Source organism: Sebastes umbrosus, chromosome 5 (assembly GCF_015220745.1).
Source record: "Sebastes umbrosus isolate fSebUmb1 chromosome 5, fSebUmb1.pri, whole genome shotgun sequence".
NCBI classification, from domain to species: domain Eukaryota; kingdom Metazoa; phylum Chordata; class Actinopteri; order Perciformes; family Sebastidae; genus Sebastes; species Sebastes umbrosus.
Genome location: NC_051273.1, coordinates 35255073 through 35277647, shown reverse-complemented (window position 1 = coordinate 35277647; position 22575 = coordinate 35255073). Strand labels below are relative to the sequence as shown.

The following is a 22575-nucleotide window of genomic DNA, read 5'->3' as shown; positions in this document are numbered from 1 at the left end:
AAATCATAAAAAAGCGAGACTGGAATTTGCCAAAATGCATATTGACAAGCCACAAAGCTTCTGGGAGAATGTCCTTTGGACAGATGAGACAAAACTGGAGCTTTTTGGCAAGTCACATCAGCTCTATGTTCACAGACGAAGAGATGAAGCATCCAAAGAAAAGAACACTGTACCTAATGTGAAACATGGAGGAGGCTCGGTTATGTTATGGGGCTGCTTTGTTGCATCTGGCACAGGGTGTCTTGAATCTGTGCAGGGTACAATGAAATCTGAAGACTGTCAAGGCATTCTGGAGCGAAATGTGCTGCCCAGTGTCAGAAAGCTTGGTCTCAGTTGCAGGTCATGGGTCCTCAAACAGGATAATGACCCAAAACACAGCTAAAAACATCCAAGAATGGCTAAGAACAAAACATTGGACTATTCTGAAGTGGCCTTCTATGAGCCCTGATCTAAATCCAATTGAACATCTGTGGAAGGAGCTGAAACATGCAGTCTGGAGAAGGCACCCTTCAAACCTGAGACAGCTGGAGCAGTTTGCTCACGAGGAGTGGGCCAAAATACCTGTCGACAGGTGCAGAAGTCTCATTGAGAGTTACAGAAATCACTTGTTTGCAGTGATTGCCTCAAAAGGTTGTGCAACTAAATATTAAGTTAAGGGTACTATCATTTTTGTCCAGGCCAGTTTCATTAGTTTGTTTTTTAAAATGATTCTGTTGAACCAAAATTCAAAAGCAATGTCTCATTTTCATTAGTTAATTTTCAATAAATTTTTATTTATTATTACTTTTCTCAGTTTCAAGTTATTTCAGTGACCTTTGTGGGTTTTTCTTTCTTTAACGGAAGAGTACCAACAATTTTGCCTACGTCTGTACATTCTACATCCTGTTTATAATCAGTTTTCTCATCTGAAATACTGTCTACAACTAAATTACAAATTTACATTACTGTTTTATATTTACTTTAACGGCACTATTTTATGCCTTAGATTATCATTTTGCTTTTACTTTTACTGGTGTGATTTCCCCTTTTATATATCTTCATATTTCATGAGCGTTGTTGAAGGATCTGAGAGCAAAGATCTTCATTGCCAATGACGTCTTTGCTGGAATTTACAAAAAGAAATAAAGAACCTTGAACCTTCATTTTGAGAAAACACATTGATAACACTTCTTTAAATTGTAGCATCAGATGACTCCAGCATGAAATAGTAAACTTGACAAATATTGAACAGCACCAATATTGACATTTTACACATTTTCAATATTTGATGGGGATTTGAGGTGAGACGAAATAAATCCAATCTAGATTTACCCTGGAATAACTGTGAGCACCGCTGACGATGGAAGAGCCGTTTATTAAAGATTTCACTTCATAACTGAAATACAACAGAAAACACATACAAACACAATATAAACAATAAAGGATGGCAAACTAAATACACTGTATTAGTAAAAATAGAATATTTTAATTTAAGACTTTAATACATTATCCATGATCACAGGAATCCACCGAACACAAAGTTTGAACAACATTTAGTGTAAATACACATCAGCAGATAGATGTGTGTGTAAACCATCCGCAACAACAGCTACTTAAAAACATGTGAATTTAACACAGCAGGTCAGTAACAGTTTTGTACAGGAGCTGAAGACATGAAGTGGTTTTAATGGTTTTACTTCCATTCTGTACACTGGTCATTACATGGAGCTGCTTCTGCTTCATGCAGAGAAGTAAGCAGAAGGTATGGAGGGCTTCGTTCGCTGAGGGAACTCTGGAAAGAAAAGAAAGGAAATGGATGCGTCACTCAAAAATCCTATTTCTTTTATTTTGATCTATTTGTTTTATTTCCATAAAGACTTCCAAGTAGGGGTCGAAATATAGTGAATATATAGTAAATAAAATCAACAACGATTCGAACATTTATTATAATTTATTAACTAGGGCTGTCAAAGTTAACGGCACTAATTTCTCTAACGCATTAACGCATCTTGCAATTTTTTAGGTTGTAGCGGGCTCAGCTTTAATAGTGAATATACTGGTATCACATGAAACTATAGAACCTGATGAATCCGTTGGTACCAACCATGTCATACTAGCTGGTCAGGAAGGAGGTTAAATAACGCTCCAAACTTACGCTACATTTTGGAGAGGAAAAACCGCCATGTCCATTTTCAAAAGGGTCCCTTGACCTCTGACCTCCAGATATGTGAATGTAAATGGGTTCTATGGGTACCCACAAGTCTCCCCTTTACAGACATGCCCACTTTATGATAATCACATGCAGTTTGGGGGCAAGTCATAGTCAAGTCAGCACACTGACACACTGACAGCTGTTCATATTTCTTATGTTAAATGCAGAACCTGTGAGGGTTTCTGGACAATATGTGTCATTGATTTGTCTTCTTAATTGATTTCCAGTAATAATTATATACATACATTTGCATAAAGCAGCATATTTGCCCAGTCATTATCAACATTTCAATGATTAATAGTGTTTAGACTACAAAGACACGCAGAGATTGTGAGAGATTGGGGGGATAGGGGGACTATTCAGAACAGGTACAAACACTTTGCCTTCACACTCTGTGTCTTCCCTTGTCCCACACACCGAACACTTTGCACTACTAATGCTGGAGGACATGGTGATCTCTGCTAAAGCAGTCAAATGAAACCAGTATTTGTTGTTAATGATGAATACTCTGAAGCTTGTAGTCCATGCAGCGCTCTAAGCGATGAGCGGTTTTACCTTTGTGAAGCAGATTAGATGACAGACCGTAGATCGGGATGCTATCATCTCTCCTCTCAAAGTACTTTGAATCCAGACAAGCAGAGTCTCCGCTGAGGACGAGAAGAAAGCAACGAGCTTGAGGAACACAGTGAAAATGAAACATGTATCCTTCAGTCCTCTCATTTATATCCTAAAAATATTGTTCTCAAAATAAATTCCCCCAAAGACATGACCGAACATGTTCAAATGGAAAGCAGCCTTTGGAAATAAATTCTCATTTAAAGCTTCAATAAGTGTGTGGTACATAATAAGTATTGTTCACAGGGCTGGCAAAGTTAACACGATAATAACGCGCTAACGCAAATTAGTTTTAACGCCACTCATTTTTATAACGCATTAACGGAACTTGCCATTTTCAGGTTGCAGTGGGCTCAGTTTTAAAGCTAGAGTGAATCCATCGGTACCAACCAGGTCATACTAGCTCGTCTTAAAGGACTCTAAATAAGGCTGCAAACTTATGCTGAACTTTGACGAGGGAAAAAAATGGCATGTCCATTTTCAAAGGGGTCCTTAGACCTCTGACCTCCAGATGTGTGAATGTAAATGGGTTCTATGGGTACCCACGAGTCTCCCCTTTACAGACATACCCACTTTATGATAATCACATGCAGTTTGGGGCAAGTCATAGTCAAGTCAGCACACTGACACACTGACAGCTGTTGTTGCCTGTTGGGCTGCAGTTTGCAATGTTATGATTGGAGCATATTATTTTATGCTAAATACAGTACCTGTGAGGGTTTCTGGACAATATCTGTCATTGTTTAGTTTTGTTCATTAATTTCCAAAAATAAATATATACATACATTTGCATAAAGCAGCATATTTGTCCACTCCCATGTTGATAAGAGTATTAAATACTTGACTAATCTCCCTTTAAGGTACATTTTGAACACACAAAAAATGTGCGATTAATTTGCAATAAATCTCGATTAACTAAGGACAATCATGCCATTATTCGTGATGAAATATTTTAATCGATTGACAGCCCTAATTGTACAGTATATACACCAGTAGTACAGTATATAAACCTGAGGCCTGTACTACGAAGCAGGATTTAGGGTTAGTGAGGTAACTTCAGGGTTAAGTGATCCACCGTCCTACGACGGTGGATCACTTTTTACCGGGGTAGATCGCCATGGTAACTGATGCTGAACAGCATACCTGCTCGGGAGCAGGTTATGTTCCAGATAAGAGATCGACTCGTGTAAAAGCACCGCCTGCTGACCAATCAGAGCTCTGTGAGCAGATCGTATGATAATATTACACAAATATGAAGAAGTTACAGTCATAATCAGACTATAAACAACACAGTTTAAACTGACAGATGCAGGAAGGACAGCTGGATTTATGCTGTGGGTGTTTACCGCTTTGAATTATGTTTTTATATTCATTTTTTTTAACTTGCTCTTGAATCCGTTTATCACCGCTGGAGACGGGGACGCAGCTGAAAGAAGGTTGAAATAGTCATACACACACACCACATTATTGTTAAAGGGAACAATGAAGTGTAATCCATTCATCCATAACACTTCTAAAAGCTATTTATATATCACTGCCCCATCTATACGACTTTATCTGACTTTTGAGTGTTACGTTAAATTAATAAGTCTGTTAATTTACGCATTCACACATCTGTAATTTTGTTCTGTTACCAGCTGTTCTTCCTGCATTTGGCAGCTTCAACTGTGTTACTTTTAGTCTGATTAAGTGTTTAACTTTGTATTTGTCTAATATAGTTATAGCTCTTCATTTGTAAAATGTGCCGCTCTGCCTGTCTGTCCGCAGTCTGTGGACTTGTCCATGTCTGTGATTGGTCAGATGCTACAGACACACCGCTCCGTTCATGTGAACGCGCTCGCAGCCAGACTGAGAAACCCTGGGTTGATTTACCGAGTTGATAACCAGCTTCCTAGGACCGCTTAGCGGGATCTCGTTCGTTAGGGTTAGTTAAGCCAGATAAGGAGAAGATACCCTGGGTATGTTGAACTCTTTTCGTAGTACCGGCCTCTGTATATACTGTGGAAAGAAAAGAATATACTCACATCTGTCTGATGGCTGGCTGCACTGCTGTGAAATCAGCAGCTGCTACAGGAGATCCAGCAGGTCTGCCCGTCTGAGGATAGAACTGGGCCTGGGGGGGGAATACACCGATCTCTTTAACTGGTGTCAGTGGTAACAGTCAGTACATGTTTACAAGTGGGAAGGTTTGGTTTAGTACGGCTAGAAGTCTCCTACCCTCAGTCCTGTTGTTGTGGACAGAAGTGAAGGATTGTCCAGAGACTCAGACTGGGGCTTTCTGGACAGCTGCTTCTCATTTAGCTGCTTGTTCAGCCAGTTTATAACTGTGGTAAAAGACAAATAGAACAGACGATGAGTGGTGTTCAAAACTGACAAGGTACTCTGATCTTCAAACTATTAGACTAGAATTTATTATGAGTGTGACGTTTAATGTCAGGAAATGATTCAGGCGCTGCATTTCTCTGTTCTCTTTAAATTGTCCCTTCTTTCTACCAGCAGGAATACAGCGTTGATTTTCAAGCCATGTTGTTAAAAGGTCATTTAAACATAATAAAACATTTGGCAATAGTTCTCATTGCAACTACATTATCCTTAAGAAGCAGCCCCTACGAGAGCTGTTGAAGGTGAAGTTGGATTATCCAGAATAATGAAGACAGTGTTTCTGGTAAAAGATGCTGCTGCTCATTTTTTTTTTTAAATGTCAGTTTTCAAAGTTGTGAACTTCACAAAATAAATTGTATTAGAGTTAAAGGAAAAGTGTGTAGCATTTAGGGGTAGCTATTGGCAGAAATGGAATAGAATATTAATAAGTATGTTTTCATTAGTGTATAATCAAAAGAATGGTTGTGTTTTTGTTAGCTCAGAATGAGCTGTTTATATCTACATAGGGAGCGGGTCCTCTTCACGGAGCCGGCCGCCATGTTTCTACAGTAGCCCGGAACGGACAAACCAGACACCAGCTCTAGAGAGGGACATTCGCGTTTTCACGTCGCCCACCGTAATTCTCCAACACGCTTGGCACACGGGAGAGGCTTCACTTGGTTGCAATCTGAAACCTCACCGCTGGATGCCACCAAATCCTACACACTGCACCTTTAAGACTTGATATCAAACCTACATACATTACTATTATAAGGACCAAAATGTGTGCATCGGGTATGGAAAAGTATTATAAAGTATTGAAAGTTGGCACTGAATGCTTGGTGAGATTCTAAAGAGCAGCACACATCCCTGTACAGTCAGAAGTAGTAGTCAGGGTACAGTAGCCAGGACGTGTCAACTTTCTGATCTATATCATAACTTTGCTTGTATTATCCAGAGTCCAGCTGAAAATATTAATGTGACAGCATTAAAATTGTTTTTTTGCTACTTGTTACTTGACTCTGATGTTTGACCTTCACTGTGCACAGTTTGAAACTAGAAGCATTTATCTGAGCTCACCTTGAATCTCAGTTCAACACGTGTATGTATGAGCATGAGCACTTTATGATAATCACATGCAGTTTGGGGCAAGTCATAGTCAAGTCAGCACACTGACACACTGACAGCTGTTGTTGCCTGTTGGGCTGCAGTTTGCCATGTTATGATTTGAGCATATTGTTTTATGTTAAACACAGTACCTGTGAGGGTTTCTGGACAATATCTGTCATTGTTTTGTGTTGTTAATTGATTTCCAATAATAAATATATATATACATTGGCATAAAGCAGCATATTTACCCACTCTCATGTTGATAAGAGTATTAAATACTTGATTAATCTCCCTTTAAGGTACATTTTTAATCATGATTAACTATGGACAATCATGCGATTATTCGCGATTAAATATTTGAATGGATTGACAGCCCTAGAAAAAACACCAGACAAATTATTATTCCAAGCAGAGTATTTTCATGTGTCTTAAAGGTCCCATATCGTGCTCATTGTCAGGTTCATACTTGTATTTTGTGTTTCTACTAGAACATGTTTACATGCCATGATGTTAAAAAAACAAACTTTATTTTTCTCATATTGTCTGTCTGAATGTACCTGTATTCACCCTCTGTCTGAAACGCTCCGTTTTAGTGCATTTCAAGGGAATTGCAACGAATTGCGTTGCTAGGCAACAGTTGGGGTCCATGTTTACTTCCTGTCAGCTGATGTTATTCCCATTCACTGCAACAGGAAATAAACTGGGACACATTTAGAATGTTCACATTTAAAACTGTGTAATGGTCTAAATATATTGTAGATTTGTGACATCACAAATAGACGGAAATCGTAACGGTTTAACGCACAATTTCTGAAAACAAGTTGTGTGTATTTCTCCGTATATTGAGCGTTTCGATAATTTCACAGTATTTATATAAAGCATTTTAACCTTCTTTATAATATAAAAGATATGAAAATCTTACTTTTTACAATATGGGACCTTTAAAAAAATGTGTGGAGTGGATCTTTAAACACTGAGAAGTTTGGCTTATTTTATAAATGATGATATGGATTGCAGTCCCCAGTGGGTCCTCTAACATAACTAGCTTAACTAACTTTAACTTTTATATCGTCACACACACATTGATACATGCATGAAATTTGACCTCTGCATTCAACCCATCCTAAGCATTGTAGGAGCAGTGGGCTGCTGTAAAGCGCTCAGAGAGCAATTTGGGGTTCAGTGTCTCGCTCAAGGATACTTTGACATGTGGACAGTAGGATGTAATCGCCAACCTTGTGATTAAATGAGCAGTGTGTAGGATTTGGTGACATCTAGCACCACAATTCTTACTTTCAGGTGATTATACACACAAAAAAAAAACATACTTATTAATATTATATTCCATTTCTGCCTATAGATCCCCTAAATGTTACACACTGTTCCTTTAAAAGGACGACCCGCTCTTCCCCTCTCCCACGGCCACCTGAAATGAATGAGACAAGCTTCCTCACCATTCTCATTTGTTTTTAACACCTCTCGGCTTTCATTTAGCTTCTGTACCGTCGTCTCCAACTGCTCCTTCAGTTTAGAAACCTGTAATATACAAATTATTATCAAGTTCATATCAAATTCTTTCTTTCATATTAATATGCCTAATAAGCTATCTAGCCTGTTATTAACCAGGGAAAAGTGAAGACTATTACAATACAATTACAAGCAGTGTTTCAATGATTTGAAAACATACCTGCTCCTCCCTGGTGAGGAGCTGCTGCTGAGTGCTCCAGCGATCCTTTTCAACAGTCTCAAGTTTTTCTGTTGTGTCTTGGAGGACCTTCTCCTGTGACACGGTCACAGTGTTTTTTACTTTTATTTTTCCAACGAGGCCTCGGACCTCCCCCTGCAGCCTCTTTATGATCCCATTAGCCTGGATTCAAGAGAAACAGAAGGAAGTAAGAGACTGGAATGGAATATATTGAAACATAACATGCAGTTATACACTCAGTTGCCAGTTTATAAGGTACACCCAACAGGTGTTTCTATTATTTTGTCCACCCCATTTATATCAATGAAGGTAGGCTAAATGACAGGAACACCTTTCTCTATAATGCAATGCAACAGCTCAGAGTGATAAGAGTTAGAACATGAACCGAAGGTATGAAATGATCCCACAGAGCTAATTTGTATGGAGAACAGGGAGATGGATATTGATGGTAACAGCCAACAGTTACTCATCGACTAAAACAACTGTGTGGACCTGATAGTTATATTTCAGTTTTCCCTTTATGGGGTTAAACTTTATACCAGCAGATGGGCAGCCTGCATGCAGCTTCACAAACCTTTATCAGCTCCTCAGACAGTGATTTCACCGTTGACTCCAGTTTTTTAGTCTGAGCTTCTTTACTTTCAGCATTTTCTTCCATTGATTCCTAGAAAAGAAAAAAACATCACAGGTTCAAATATAGAAACTAAATTAAACAGAGAAACTACTTCAAGTCCCAGTGAAACCTTAGGCACGCGTGCCACCATTGGCTCACGGTACCTTAACCAGTGGCACACTAGCAATAAGTGTGCAAGAGAGTGCCCTCTCATCCGCATATTAAATGACCTCTTTTACAGCCATTGACGGATACGCCGCCTGTTATTTATGGTAGTTTGATTGATTTTTGCTCCCAGCTGGCGGTACCGTGAGGTGGTCGGCTTGTTATTAACACGGTGTGTTTCCGTGTAACGTATCAGTGGATGCCTCTCTCGTTCAGCAGCCTTGTTATGTCTGTATAACGTTACACTACGTTGTCTCTCATCCCGTCATCTACCGCTTTGTTCTTTCTCACCGCGGATGGACAGCAGCTCCCACCACACCACGATGTCTCGCCACACATCCAGACACGTATCTCTCTGCTCTCAGAAGGAGGAAGGAGGCGGGGGTCACGAGTCATCATTGCGTCATCAGTTACACTGCGCATGTGTTATACCTTGTGGTCTTAATGCTCAGGCTGATCGAAATCCGTAAAAAAATACCTGCATCCGGATAATGATCCGGATGCAGGCCCTTGGCCTTGGAAGGAGGTAATAATAATAACTTGGATTTATATAGCGCCTGTCAAGAAACCCAAGGACGCTTAACATAGACATAATAGACACAACAAACAGAACATAACAGTAGCTAGAGGCCATAGGCCTTGTTGAAGAGGTGGGTTTTAGGAGTTTTTGAGGGAGGGAACCGATACTTCGGTACCAAAATTAAAAAAATGTGACGGTACTTGTTTTCTTCAGTACCGAAGGTTCCGAACGATGCCTGTAATGGTCATTTGGTACCGAAGCGGAGGTACTGGAGATGCAATTCTTCCGGATCTAATGGGGGCAGTATACGATTACAAGTGTTCTCATCTGCCGTGAAATGAAGGAAGAAGAACGCCGTAACAGCACGGAAAAAAACAATAACACGAGACGTGAAAGATGCCAGCTGCTGCAGTGCTACCTCCGCCTCAACTCGTTGAGAAAACAAATAGCAAGAGTCGGGTATGGAAGTACTTTGTGTTCGAGGCGGATTTACAAGGAGTAATAATAGATTCACAAAAAACAGTATTCGTTGCAGTAACGGTGCCGTCGTACTCTTCTTTCCAAAGGAGGAAATACTTCCAATTTAGCAAAGCACCTCAAAGACATCCAGACAATATAGTTGGTTTTAAATACTTGAAGGCTACATGCCACTGTTTTTTGTAATGTTCAAATGTTTTAATAAAAGGAGTGCGTGTTGAATTACATGGGATTTATTGTTTTTTTGTTGTTTTTTTACCGTGGTATCGAATTGGTATTGAGAATCCTGTAAATTCACTGGTATTGGTATCGACAACTAGATTTCTGGTACCGTGACATCCCTAGTGGGGAGAGAGTTCCAGAGGGTGGGGGGGCTGTCACACCGAAAGCTCTGTCCCCAAAAGTTAGCAGGTTTGTGTGTGGGGGATGGAGAGCTGACCCGTGCCTGAGGATCTCAGGTTCCGGGGCTGTGTGTAAGGGTAGAGGAGGTCAGATAAGTACTTAGGAGCCAGGGCATTGAGGGATTTGTAGGTGAGGAGGAGGATTTTGTAGGGGATGCGGGACTTGACCGGGAGCCTAATGGAGGTGGATGAGGGTGGGGGGGGTGATGTGCTGCCAGGGATTGGTTGCGGCTGAGAACCCTGGCAGCTGAGTTCTGCAGATACCGGAGCCTGTCCAGGGCTTTGCTGGGAACCCCGGACAGACCTCCATTGCAGTAGTCCAGATGGGAGGTGACGAAGGCGTGGATGACGGTTTATTACTGATGAATAAGATTGGTGGAAGCTTGGTAGGGTTAATGATTTCACCTCAGACGTGAATGTTTTCATAAGGATGGCAACCTTCTTGTTCAGTGCTCTCAGATAGAATTACAAGGTCCTGATTATGGGAGAAGAATGAGTTTTTTTAAATGTTGCTATGCACATAGCCTCTATGGATGGAATAAATTACAGATCCGTTGGAGATTAAAATCTTGATGATGTGGCGTCATAATTAAACTTAGTGTTAACCTTATTGTTGATATGGCACACTGATTAACAAGAAAATTTTAAAATGGGACTTTCAGAAAGGTTGCAACCCCTGATCCAGAAAAAAGGTGCAGACTTTTTCCCCCAATCGACCAATCGATTGGTTGAAGAATAAGTAATATTTCAGCCGACCAAGATTTTCCTTGGTTGACCACAGCCACAGACGCCACGCTGCGGTGACCAATCATGCAACGGGCGATCAATGGGCCATTAAAGTGACACTCCCACACCGCCGCACAATCCTGCAGCCTAAATCACACAGTGCACTTAAAGCAGACTAAACTGGGCCCGTGGAAAAACTGTGCCTTTAAAATGTATTCAACAAGGTTGATGTGATATTGTGTCTGACAATTAGGATATGATATATATATATGGTATAAGTGTAACTTAAGCTGAAGTATGCTGTTGTTTTGGCTCTTACCTTCTGCTGCTGGGTGGCTTCCAGCACCTCTTTTGTGCGGCGCATGAGCTGATCCTTATCTTTGACCTCCTGTTCCAGAACAGCCAGTCTCATCTGCAGCTGGCTCACCAAGCGCTCCTTGTCATGGACTTCTGTGTCCAGAGTGCTGTTCTCTCTCCTGAGAGACAGGACCTGCTGCTTCGAGCGCTGGCACTCCTGCACACATAACAGCAGGGAAATAATCCCATCATCGATAATCATTCTTTAATTAATCGTTATCAGCTACGGGAAAGGACAAAAGTACAGATCGATTCACACCACAGGATGGAGCCCCGGATTAAAGTCTTTCCTTTACTCAATCAGAAATGTTGGTGGTTATTTCAGAGGCCACAGTTTGTACTGTTATTAAACACATATCCCATTAATGACGCTAAATGTGAGATTGGGAGCGTTTCTATTGCCTCCACACGGCTCTCAACATAACGACGGATGAGCTGGCGGCTCGCAGCTAATGGTGCTAACAGCGCTAACAGTGGTGACAGAGCTAACGGTGTTTTCCTGGGGAGGAACCGGAGGGTGGATGTTACGCGTCCACAACGATCGACTGTAACCGCCGTATGAGAGCAGTGCACGCTCACATGCACTAACAAGGTAGGGCTGCCCCCTCTTAGTCGATCAGTCGACTAACCAGTCGTTTTAGTCTTGGTTGACTACGATTTTCTTTAGTCGATTAATCGGTTTTTATACTTTTATTATGCTGAATGACTTATTTCTAAGAAACTTATGAGTACATCTCTGGTAAACAAGGTTTGTGCTTTTGTGTTTTTTTTTGTTCAACACCAATACCACTTTCATACCAATAACCAGGGTTGGACCAGGGATTTTGGTGGTGATCTGGATCATGATCCGGATTCAGGTATTTTTTTTACGGATTCATATCAGCCTGAGCATTAAGACCACAGGGTATAACACATGTGCAGTGGAACAGATGACGCGTCGATGACGCATGACACCGCCTCCTTCCTCCTTCTGAGAGCAGAGAGATACGTGTGTGGATGTGTGGCGAGACATCGAGGTGCGGGAGCTGCTGTCCGTTCGCGGTGAGAAAGAACAAAGCGGTAGATGACGGGATGAGAGGCAACGTAGTGTAACGTTATACAGACATAACAAGGCTGCTGAATGAGTGAGGCATCCGCCGATACGTTACACAGAAACACACCGTGTTAATAACAAGCCGACCACCTCACGGTACCGCCAGCTGGGAGTGTTTTTAAAGTCAGGCCCCTTGGCGGAGGTCTGCGCTCTCCGAGTGCCATTCTAGTTTCATTTGTAAAGAGATGTGTCCTCTCAGTGTATGTGTCCTCTCAAAGTACTGCTATGACGTTAGATGCTATAGTGACTGTGATAAATGCAAATGCAGATCCCAATGATCTGATTACATTAAAAGTGACCTCTTCTTTTACTCAAATTTCAAGCATATGGTGGTGTATTCGTTATACTATGAGAGTTTTCCTAAAATGAGATCAAAAGATTGCAATACATCTCTTTGCTTACAGTATCGCGATAGATCACAATATATTGATATTCGTGATACGTATCGTATCGCCAGATTCTTGCCCATGCACAGCCCTAGTAGCAACAATGTCTCAAACTACAACGTGAAACGATGTGATAATGTGAAAAAGGATTGTTCATATTCATGAACCTACAGAGAGCTCCCCTCGGCTTTCCAGAGCTTTATAGGGACTTTCAGCTCATTGTTTAGCTGTCTGGCCCACAACTTTACTGCTCTGGTTCACTCTCACTGTTCTCATGGTGTTTGTTTTCAGCTGTAGCTGGCAGCTGTTTTCACAAGAAAAGCTGGAATAGCCCACTGTTCACTACCTGCTCAGCAGTAACCAGCAGACAGACAGAGTTAAGAGACTGGTGGTGAACATAGTGGAGCATTCAGCAGCTAAAGAGACAGATATTCCCCTTCAGGAGTTGGTAGAGACTAAAAACGGAGCTAAAAAAGAGAGAGAGAATACTGGACTTGCATTCAGTGAAAGATAATGTTGCTCTAAAAACTGCTGGATGTGTAAATAAGCAACTGTTTGCTAACAAGTTTGCCATACAAACTTAAAAAGGTGATGATATGCCAAACTCCAGTAATGTGGGCCCAGTCATTCCTCATCCACTTACCTCCTCTGCACCCGCTAGTTTAATCTTCAGGTCTCTGATGACAGACTCGTTCTTGTATTTCCTCTCCGTCAGCTCTCTGCAGGAGGCCTCCAGCTCCGTCAGTCTGCTATGAAGCTGCTGGCTGCTCTTCTTATGAGCACTCTCCAGCTCCTGACGGAGCTGCTCAGTCTGCTGCTGAAGCCTGCTCTGGGACTGAAAGACATACCAAATAAACATCTCTCACGAATCCTGCAGCATAATCCACCTCTTTGCTGTCGATCTAAATACACTACATTTGGCAGAGCCTCAGAGCTATGAGAAAGTGATCACACAAAGGGAGTTATCTGCTGTGGAGAAACAACATAGCTAACACAAGTCCTTTTTTCAGCCTTCCTTTTATAATTCAATGTCATTTATTCCTTTATTAACAAGTGCATTAGAAACAGTCTGGGCCAGATGAGGAGCTTACCTCTACAGCCTTCTCTCTCTCCGATTGTAACTCATGAGAATGACGGCTGGACAGAGAGCTGGACTGACTCGTCCACTCTGAGCGCAGTTTGTCCAACTCTTTAGTCTTCTCAGACAGAGTCTGCGAGAGAAAAACACACATGTTAAGACAATCGCTTTTTCTTTTTAACTACTCCGATATATGGACTAGGGATGTCAGGATACCAGAAATCTAGTAGTCGATACCAATACAAGTGTATTTCCACGATTCTCGATACCAATTCGATACCACGGTAAAAAAAAAACTATAAACAAACATAAAAAACAGGCATGTAGCCTTTAAGTAATAAAAAAAAAAGAATTGACCCATTTAGTTCATTTTGGCATATCAGCGGCATGTTATCAATCGATAGTCAGACGACGGACACTACATACTGACCGTGAATGCATCTGGTCCGTCAGCTCAGAGTAGTAGGAGTAGGAGCAGAAGGCAGAGGATTTATTGTCGAAGTGAAAAGCAAACGCACCTATTTGGCAATATTTCATGTTTAATCCCAATGCTATAAGGGAACCATAACATTAATGAGGTAATCACCACGAGGTGGATGGAGCTGTCACAGCCGGTTTGCACGGACCAGCGGCGCCAGGTAGACCCCCGCAGCGGAGCCCCGCAGCAAAAGCTCTACCAGAGAGGCCAGACACACCGCCACCCGATGGTAAAGATCAGAGTCAGCGCTCTGCACATGTTGACCGTCATCTTTTCTTGTAAAATGTCCAGTGTAATCGGTAACACCGGTGTTGTCACAAGTTTATTAACCGGTGGGAACATTTTCGTCACTGTCACATCACTATCAACGACCGTTACAGGCATCGTACGGTACCTTCGGTACTGTAGGAAAAGAGTACCGTCCCTTTTTTAAAATCGGTTCTCGTGACATCCCTAATATGGACTACACTTAAATAGCGTTTTTCCACCTTAGCAGACAAAGTGCTTTATAATTGGCCTCTCATTCACCAATTCACACACATTCACACACCAATAGCAAAGGATCCGTCATGCAAAGCGCTGGCCTGCCCATCGGGAGCAACTAGGGGTACAGTGTCTTGCACAAGGACACTTCAGCACGTGGACAGGAGTCGACCCGCCAACTGTGATTAATGGGCGACCCGCTCCATCTCCTGAGTCACAGCAATTGTTCATTTTCCTTTAAACTTTGTATGTATATATATATATATATATATATATATATATATATATATATATATATATACATATATATATACACACATCATTAGGTATAATATTGATATCAATATGGTTTATATGTCAGGGATAAGGGGCCTCATGCAGCAACATTCTCTGATATTTCTCTTAATTTTCTGTAAGAAAAGTCAACTCCAGATGCACCAAACGTTCTTAATCATCCAAATCTGCTCTTACTCTGGTGTGCTGAATGATGAACGCGTGGCCTATTATCCTAGCCTATATCCGTATTAGAATAGGTCAGGCCCCCTAAACACTATAGGGCTAGTGTTGTACCGTTTGCACATGCCCAAGAATTTGAGAGAAAAACACTGCTGTAAGAAGAAGAACTTGGATAAGATAAGATAGATAAATAGATATGGTCCATTGATCCCAATAGTATTTGTTTAGCCCACACATTTAATAATCCAATAATTCTAATTACTCTAAAACATGACAATATAAATTTGATTATATATGATATTCATGAGTTTTTGTTTTTTTTTGTTCCTTAAATTTAAAACAAATTTTTCCTTGCGTTGGAAAAACAATTTGTGGACTGTGAAAACAAGATGTTTTTTCTTATCTTGGTAAGAGTACTCTCGATCACTCGTAAAACTTTCTCTTACCTAAGAGAATATAAAAAATAAGAAAACATTGGTGAATTCCAGAAATCAATGAGTACCACCAGATTAGGAACAAATCGTGGATACAAACAAAAATAAGAGAAAATTTGTTGGTATATCCCTTCCTGCATGAGGCCCATTGTACAGCGAAATGAACCCTGACAGGGTGAGCACGACCCCAAGGCAAAGCGCCAAATGTGTAAGTCTGTTTGATTCCACAGCAACATTGTTTGAATGGGCACAAATTCTCCTACATTTTCAAGTTAAAATGATGTATGAAGAGTGAAAATTTTGGAAGTTGGAGCAAGTTGAACAGATTTTTTTAAGAAGATTTTACAACTGCTTTCTCTGTTAGTCCCACATTCAACCCCACACACACTAATGTAAAAAAAAATAAAAAAATCAGAAGCTCTGAAAATTGCATGAAAATTGAACTGCGATTGTGTGAAAAGTATAAAAGATATGAAAAAGTTGAATGGCTATGAGGGAGTCCTAAGTGTCGCGAACGTTTTAAAGTTTGAATGGAGTTTCTCTGTTGGCAGAAGATTTTTCTGATTGACTTCCATTATAACAAAACATTTGAAGTTTGAATACAGTTTCTACGAGAATGTATGAGTGAGTGAGTAGATAGCAGTTGAAAATGCGTGAAAAAGCTCACCTGTTGAGCATAACTCAGCTGCCTGGACAGATCATCTTCAGTCTTCTTAAGCTTCACCTCTAGGGCCTGCTTGTCTGCCTGAAACATTGAGATGACATGGAAAAAAAAGTCAGGGTTACAGGGTTATGTGAAAAATGCTTTATAAGATGATGACTGAAATGATTACTTTTAGGTTCTTTGCACACCTGTTGATTTTCCAATTAGAAGACATTTTCCCTCGCGATCTATACTCCGTGCTTTAACTCAACTGGCTGAAATGTACAAGCAACATACACCGATCAGCCATAACATTATGACCACCTGCCTAATACTGAGTAGGTCCCTCTTTTGCCGCCAAAACAGCCCTGGCCCGTGGAGGCATGGACTCCACTAGACCTCTGAAGGTCTGCTGTGGTATCTGGCACCAAGCCGTCAGTAGCAGATCCTTTAAGTCCTGTATAAGTTGCGAGGTGGGGGGGGCCTCCGTGGATCTGACTTGTTTGTCCAACACATCCCACAGACGCTCGATTGGATTGAGATCTGGAGAATTTGGAGGCCGAGTCGACACCTTGAACTCGTTGCCATCCACATGATGTAAAAGAAAACGTGATTCATCAGACCGGGCCACCTTCTTCCATTGCTCTGTGGTCCAGTTCTGATGCTCACAACGTGCCCATTGTAGGCGCTTTCAGCGGTGGACACGGGTCAGCATGGTGCATCCTGACCGGTCTGCGGCTACGCAGCCCCATAAGCAAAACAAACTGCTCCTCACTGTGTGTTCTGACACCTTTCTGTCAGAACCAGCATTAACTTTTTCAGCAGTTTGAGCTCCAGTAGCTCTTCTAGTGGATCGGACAACACGGGCCAGCCTTCACTCCCCACGTGCATCAATGAGCCTCGGGTCTGACCCTGTCGCCGGTTCACCGGTTCTCCTTCCTTGGACCACTTTTGGTAGATCCTGACCACTGCAGACTGGGAACATCCCACAGGAGCTGCAGTTCTGGAGATGCTCTGACCCAGTCGTCTAGTCAGCACTATCTGGCCCTCGTCAAAGTCGCTCACATCTTTACGCTGACCCATTTCTTCTGCTTCCAACACAAAGTTCAAAGTTCAAAATGTTCACTTGCTGTTTAATATATCCCCCCCCCACTGCCTAGTGCCATTGAAACCAGATAGTCAATGTTATTCACTTCACCTGTCAGTGGTCTTAATGTTATGGCTGATCGGTGTATAGAAGCAGTGTACAGTCAACCACTTCAGCAAACAGCAGAGACATAAAAGCTCTTGGGATTGTTAGGATTAAAGTCTCCCTTTGCACAACTCCACAAGACAAACTTCAGTTTGAGCACTTCAATTTCAGTGCAATTTATTTAAGTAGTGTCAAATCATAACAGAAGTTATCTCAACACGCTTTTGATATAGAGAGGTGAAGTCCCGCCCCTTCCGGTGGACCACCATGAGACCTTATTTCGGAAAAACTATGAAACAGTGTTTTTTTATTGCGCCATGAATCACACATATGTTTGTCAATTTGAAACATAATTTTGCAAGTCAAGAAAGTCTCAGTTTGTTGTAAAACTATTGAAGCATCAGACTGAAAATACGTAATCAGAAAGACGACACCCCCAAAAGTTGCATAAGTCTCTCTCTCTGAAGCTACAATACTTGTGTGTTTCCTACTGGGATGAACTCACACCAGCAACAGTTCTCACTCGCTCTTTCTCTTCCCAGTTGATAAAAAGACCAGGAGTCACTGGATAAAACTGGTCTAAATCAGGTCAGATAACATTTCATTTGTGTGGAACATAGCTAAGTTAGCTAGCTAGCTAGTGTTGGTGACTTATACTACGAAACACCTATGACTTTCTTGATGCAAAATTAGGTTTTAAATTTATTTGACTCTCTGTTGACTACCGTATGTAATTTGTTTCCAAAATAAGGTCCCATGTGGGACACTGGAAGAGGAGGGACTTTGCCTCTCTATAGAGCACGTCTAGACCATACTTTAGAATTCACAGAGACCCACCATTCCCTCTTGAGTTGTACATTTCAAAGCTCTATTTAAAAAGGTCAGACAGTATTATGATGATGATGATGATGATGAATGGACCAACCTTCAGAGAGGAGAGACACACTGCCAGATAGTCTTTAATCTCTTTGTCGGAGCCTTGAACGAGCCTCAAAGACAAGTGATTCAGGTGTTTGAATGCATTTGTCTCTACAACACTGAAGTTGGCAGGGCCTTCAAGCCCCGGAGACGGACTTGACAAGTGCAGTAGAAACCTGTGGAGAAAGATAATAAAACAGTTGTTTAGTGTCTGGTGTTGTTTTACTGGAGCACATTATATACGTCTCTATTTTGTCCACCCTTCAGATTAAACTTGATCAGCTGATGAAAGCAACCACATGCATGTTATGTTCTCTCCAGGAATTTCCAACCAATCTTAAAATCAAATAATCTCAGCATTATTTTCATTTTTGTCTTTATCTCACAACATTTATGTAAAAGAAAATGAATTGGAATGGAATTATTAGGACTGATATTAATCAATATATGAAGTGAAGCTGGGTTTATTTAGCAGAACAGCGTGATGTTGTGTGGTGGTTTGCATTTCTTCGTACCTTGGATTGTCTGACTCTTGCTCAGAGTAGCACAGATTAAGCAGGTCGATAAACTTCTGAGGAAATGATGCAAAGTCTATCAGTAGCCCCTGTTGGACTTTCAAACTACACAAACGATAAAAAAAGAAAGAAAACATGAGTGAAAGTTAAAAAAGTCTGTTCATGACATCCTAAATTGAAACAATGAGCGCTGTAATTTATAGAATTCTACCGATTCTTACCTTTGGAAATCTTCTTCTGATATGGAGAGGTTGAAGAGAAAATATGGATCTATATCATCCGTTAGTCTTACTAGAAGATCCTAAAGCAAACAGAAACAACAGAAGGTTAAGTCGCCAGGAAGAAAGCCTGTCTTAAGAACACATAAAGGTTACACTGAAAACTGAAGTGGAAGACAAGCTGTAGGTGGAGGCCTCAAAGAGCTGGCTATTATTTCCTCCAATTCGATGACTAATATAAAACTACAGAGACGACTATTTAAATTGTTGATGCAAAACTCCTACTCACCCTTTTGTGTACTGGACTTGTTGTCAACTGAAGCACAATGGTGACACGGATATTTGCTTTCCTGTAAAATTAAGCAGTTAAAACTGGTAAATTTAATAAACAATCTGGCTTCATTCATTATGTATGATATGTAATATTAGCCAAAAAGAAGATATTATTGGCACAATCAAGTCAAACTGTCCCCCCAGTTATATCGTCCCTAAAACCCGGATTATGATTATGAGATTAATGTGATTTTTGAACCTGGACTCTATTTCCCCATGTTTTTGTGTCTAATAGGGACAACAATTTCTGAAACTGGTCCAGTATTGAGGGAGAGCGCTGTAGCCTGTCGACAACGGTGGAATAGTGGAATACATCCATGGTGGAAACACACAGTGTTTGTTGTGTCGGAGTACAGAAAGTGTAGCTTGGTGTTATCTAAAAGATTTATAATGTCATGGCTGAATATTTAGATGATTTCCACAATGTGGATGAGGCCTTTGAATTCAATGTTCCGCCCGTATTTATTTGAGCCAGATTATACGGATATTCAGATTTCACAGCGAGACTTCTCCTTGAGCGGGACTTGGACACAATAACAACCAGACCGGATCAAGTGAAAGGTGAGAAAAAGGTTTTATTTCTCTGTAGGGTCCTTTCCAGAATGTTGTCACACACTTCTAATAACAATCTGAGCCTGTCAGTGACAAAAACAATCACTTTTAGTGAACATAAAGTTACATTGACGCTCACTTGCCATCGCAGCTCATTTTGCATCTGCCGGTTACAGTGTCCTTCCTCAATACTAGAGCAGTTTCAGAATGTTTTGTCCCTATTAGTCACACAAAAAGATGGGGAAATAGGGTCCAGGTTGAAAACTACCAAAGTCACTCGTTATAAATACATCTGTGTACTGCACAGGGTTGGAAATGTACTTTTTTTTGTCCACCTGCCACTGTGTCTGGTGGATTCCAACATCTACCAGCCATTCAATAGATACCATTGTTTTTTGGGGTTGGTGAGTGAAGCTAATCTAGCAGAGAAGCAGACACTTGCATATTTTACCAGCATTTGGCTGGTGCTAATTTCCAGTGCTGGTACTGCTCAATACATTATATACATACACACTATACTGCTACTTACTGGAGGTCTACCATCTGAGTTACATTATTCACTGAAGTATCACAGGTTCATAAGCTGCAAGTACATTACCACGTCACCTTATATATACAGGGTTTATTTGGGTGCATTGTTGTTTTTGGTACCCATGCTCCATATTTTTCAAATAACACAGCAGTATGCAGGTCCTTCCTTCCTGCAGCTGTCAGACTCCACAACCAGTACTGCTCCCAGTAGACCACATACACACCAAAAAACTGACAATAACCTGATATTTTCAGGTGGAATTTCATTCATTCATCCATTCATTCTCACTGTGCAATGTCATTTTCCACTTGTGCAATTTTGTTAATAGTCTGTTTATTGTCAATACTGTATATACTGCTCCTATTTTTATACTTCCTTCTATTTAAATAGTTCATATTTTGTTACACTTTGTTAAGTTCTTTTTTTACTGTGTTAGCTGATGCATCTTGTTTTTTGCACTATCCCCTTTGCAGCTGTACACTGCACATGTCCCCACTGCGGGACTAATAAAGGAATATCTTATCTTATCATACACAGGTTGGAATAAGGATTTGTCCTCATTCACACTCAGTCTGTGAAGCTAACATCAGCAGCTGAGGTGCATTCAATGGTTGTCGGTCATTACAAGCTTTAGTGTCAGACATCACCTCATTTATCACTATTACAGCAGATGACAACATCCTCCACGTAGCTGTCATACACTCAGTGGAGTTGTAATGAACTCATGTAATGTTCTACACATGCTTGTTTGAGCCACTGTATTCAATAATGAAAATAAAAAAAAAAACAAATTCATTATTTCCGGAGAGTTTGACTCTCGTTAGTTAGTGAGCTGTGAGCTAGCTAACTGAGTGCTAGCCGTGTATCTATCTGACGTCATTACTGTTGATGTAACGTCAGTTAAAGTAACGCTGAGTTACATGTTACACCAACGACAGCCTGAGAGGCTCCTCTCTGTATTCATATTCTCTCTTTTATCTCCAGCATATAGCTACACACTGCCGTGGTGTGTTGTTATCTAGCTATGTGATGTTAGAGCAGGTAGTCTCACCTCTCCTCACAGTCTCTGCACCTCACGGTCACCTGTAACCCTCTGCTGAACAGCTCCTCCATGGTGTTGAGTCTCACACTAGACCGGTCTGTAGCTGACTAAACTACACCAGTCTGTAGCTGCGGTAGTGAGCTGACTCGTTGGTAAACCGGTTGAAACACGTTAAAGAAGCGGTCAACACCGGGAGACGTTGTCTTCCATCACACGGAGCCTTCAGACTTTAGTTGTTATTCATTCACTAATTTTAATTTTGGCGCTTTTCAGCCGCCAACTGACTGAATCACCCTGGAAACGGAAACGGAATTATCTTCTTCTTCTTCTTTGGTGTTTATTGGCGGTTAGCAAACCAGCTTACAGGTGCATTACCGCCACCTACTGGACTTGAGGAGTGGAGCAGTAGATTGGCAGGAAAATCATTTTAATAAAAATAAAACAAAATAAAATAAAAATAAAAATAAATAATTAATAATGATAAAAATGATAATAACTAACTAAAATAAAATAAAATAATAATACTAATAATTCAATTCTCTCCATTATTCCTGTTGCCCTTAAGTAATTAATTAGAAGATTGTGTACTTTCTTAGATATCTTTCCTAGCAGATTCCCCATTGTAATATTTCCATCATCTGATAGCATTCCCTTCTTTCTTCTTCATATTTGTTGCACTCTATACGAACATGCATGACAGTTTCCTGTTTATTGCAGTGTGTTTAGTCCTGATAGGCGGCCACAGTGAGAAGGAGAGGGAGAGAGTTGAGGGAGGGAGTGTAGAGTTTGCGGTAAGCAGTTATGGGCCCATCTGAAGTTCACAACATTTTTTAATAAGGAATTCAGCATCATTGATATTGTGACTTAATGCACGGTAAGTTATAAATTAACAACAATGTATCACTCATAGTTTTATAACTGAATCCCTTTTCCCTCCCAGACATATCCCAGTATCTGGCAGATGGGCCAAAACAGCATACT

At 40.8% G+C, this 22575-nt stretch overlaps 1 protein-coding gene and 1 long non-coding RNA gene across 2 annotated transcripts; one reads left to right on the top strand and one right to left on the bottom strand.

The window, feature by feature from the left end:
* Positions 1–1334: 1334 nt before the first annotated feature.
* On the bottom strand, positions 1335–21917 carry sass6 (SAS-6 centriolar assembly protein). The gene is made up of 16 exons (XM_037771107.1): positions 21604–21917; positions 19425–19485; positions 19139–19218; positions 18918–19022; positions 18410–18578; positions 16317–16394; positions 13812–13931; positions 13364–13555; positions 11204–11398; positions 8557–8646; positions 7965–8144; positions 7732–7813; positions 5024–5130; positions 4831–4919; positions 2747–2838; positions 1335–1771 (listed from the first exon to the last, which is right to left on the bottom strand). Exons 1-16 carry the CDS (start codon positions 21663–21665, stop codon positions 1719–1721), a joined length of 1755 nt encoding a protein of 584 aa, XP_037627035.1. The 5' UTR covers positions 21666–21917; the 3' UTR covers positions 1335–1718.
* LOC119489008 lies at positions 17341–17986 on the top strand. Its single transcript, XR_005207072.1, has 2 exons — positions 17341–17507; positions 17543–17986. It is a non-coding gene; the product is annotated as an uncharacterized LOC119489008 (long non-coding RNA).
* Positions 21918–22575: the final 658 nt, after the last annotated feature.

Bases quoted from the DNA above. Each gene is read 5' to 3' on its own strand.
- sass6 (XM_037771107.1), bottom strand. From the start codon at position 21,665: ATGGAGGAGCTGTTCAGCAGAGGGTTACAGGTGACCGTGAGGTGCAGA. The intron at 13,556-13,811 runs GTAAGCTCCTCA...TATGTCTTTCAG, and splicing joins AGAGAGAGAAGGCTGTAGAG to TCCCAGAGCAGGCTTCAGCA. The intron at 4,920-5,023 runs GTAGGAGACTTC...TTCCCCCCCCAG, and splicing joins CCACAACAACAGGACTGAGG to GCCCAGTTCTATCCTCAGAC.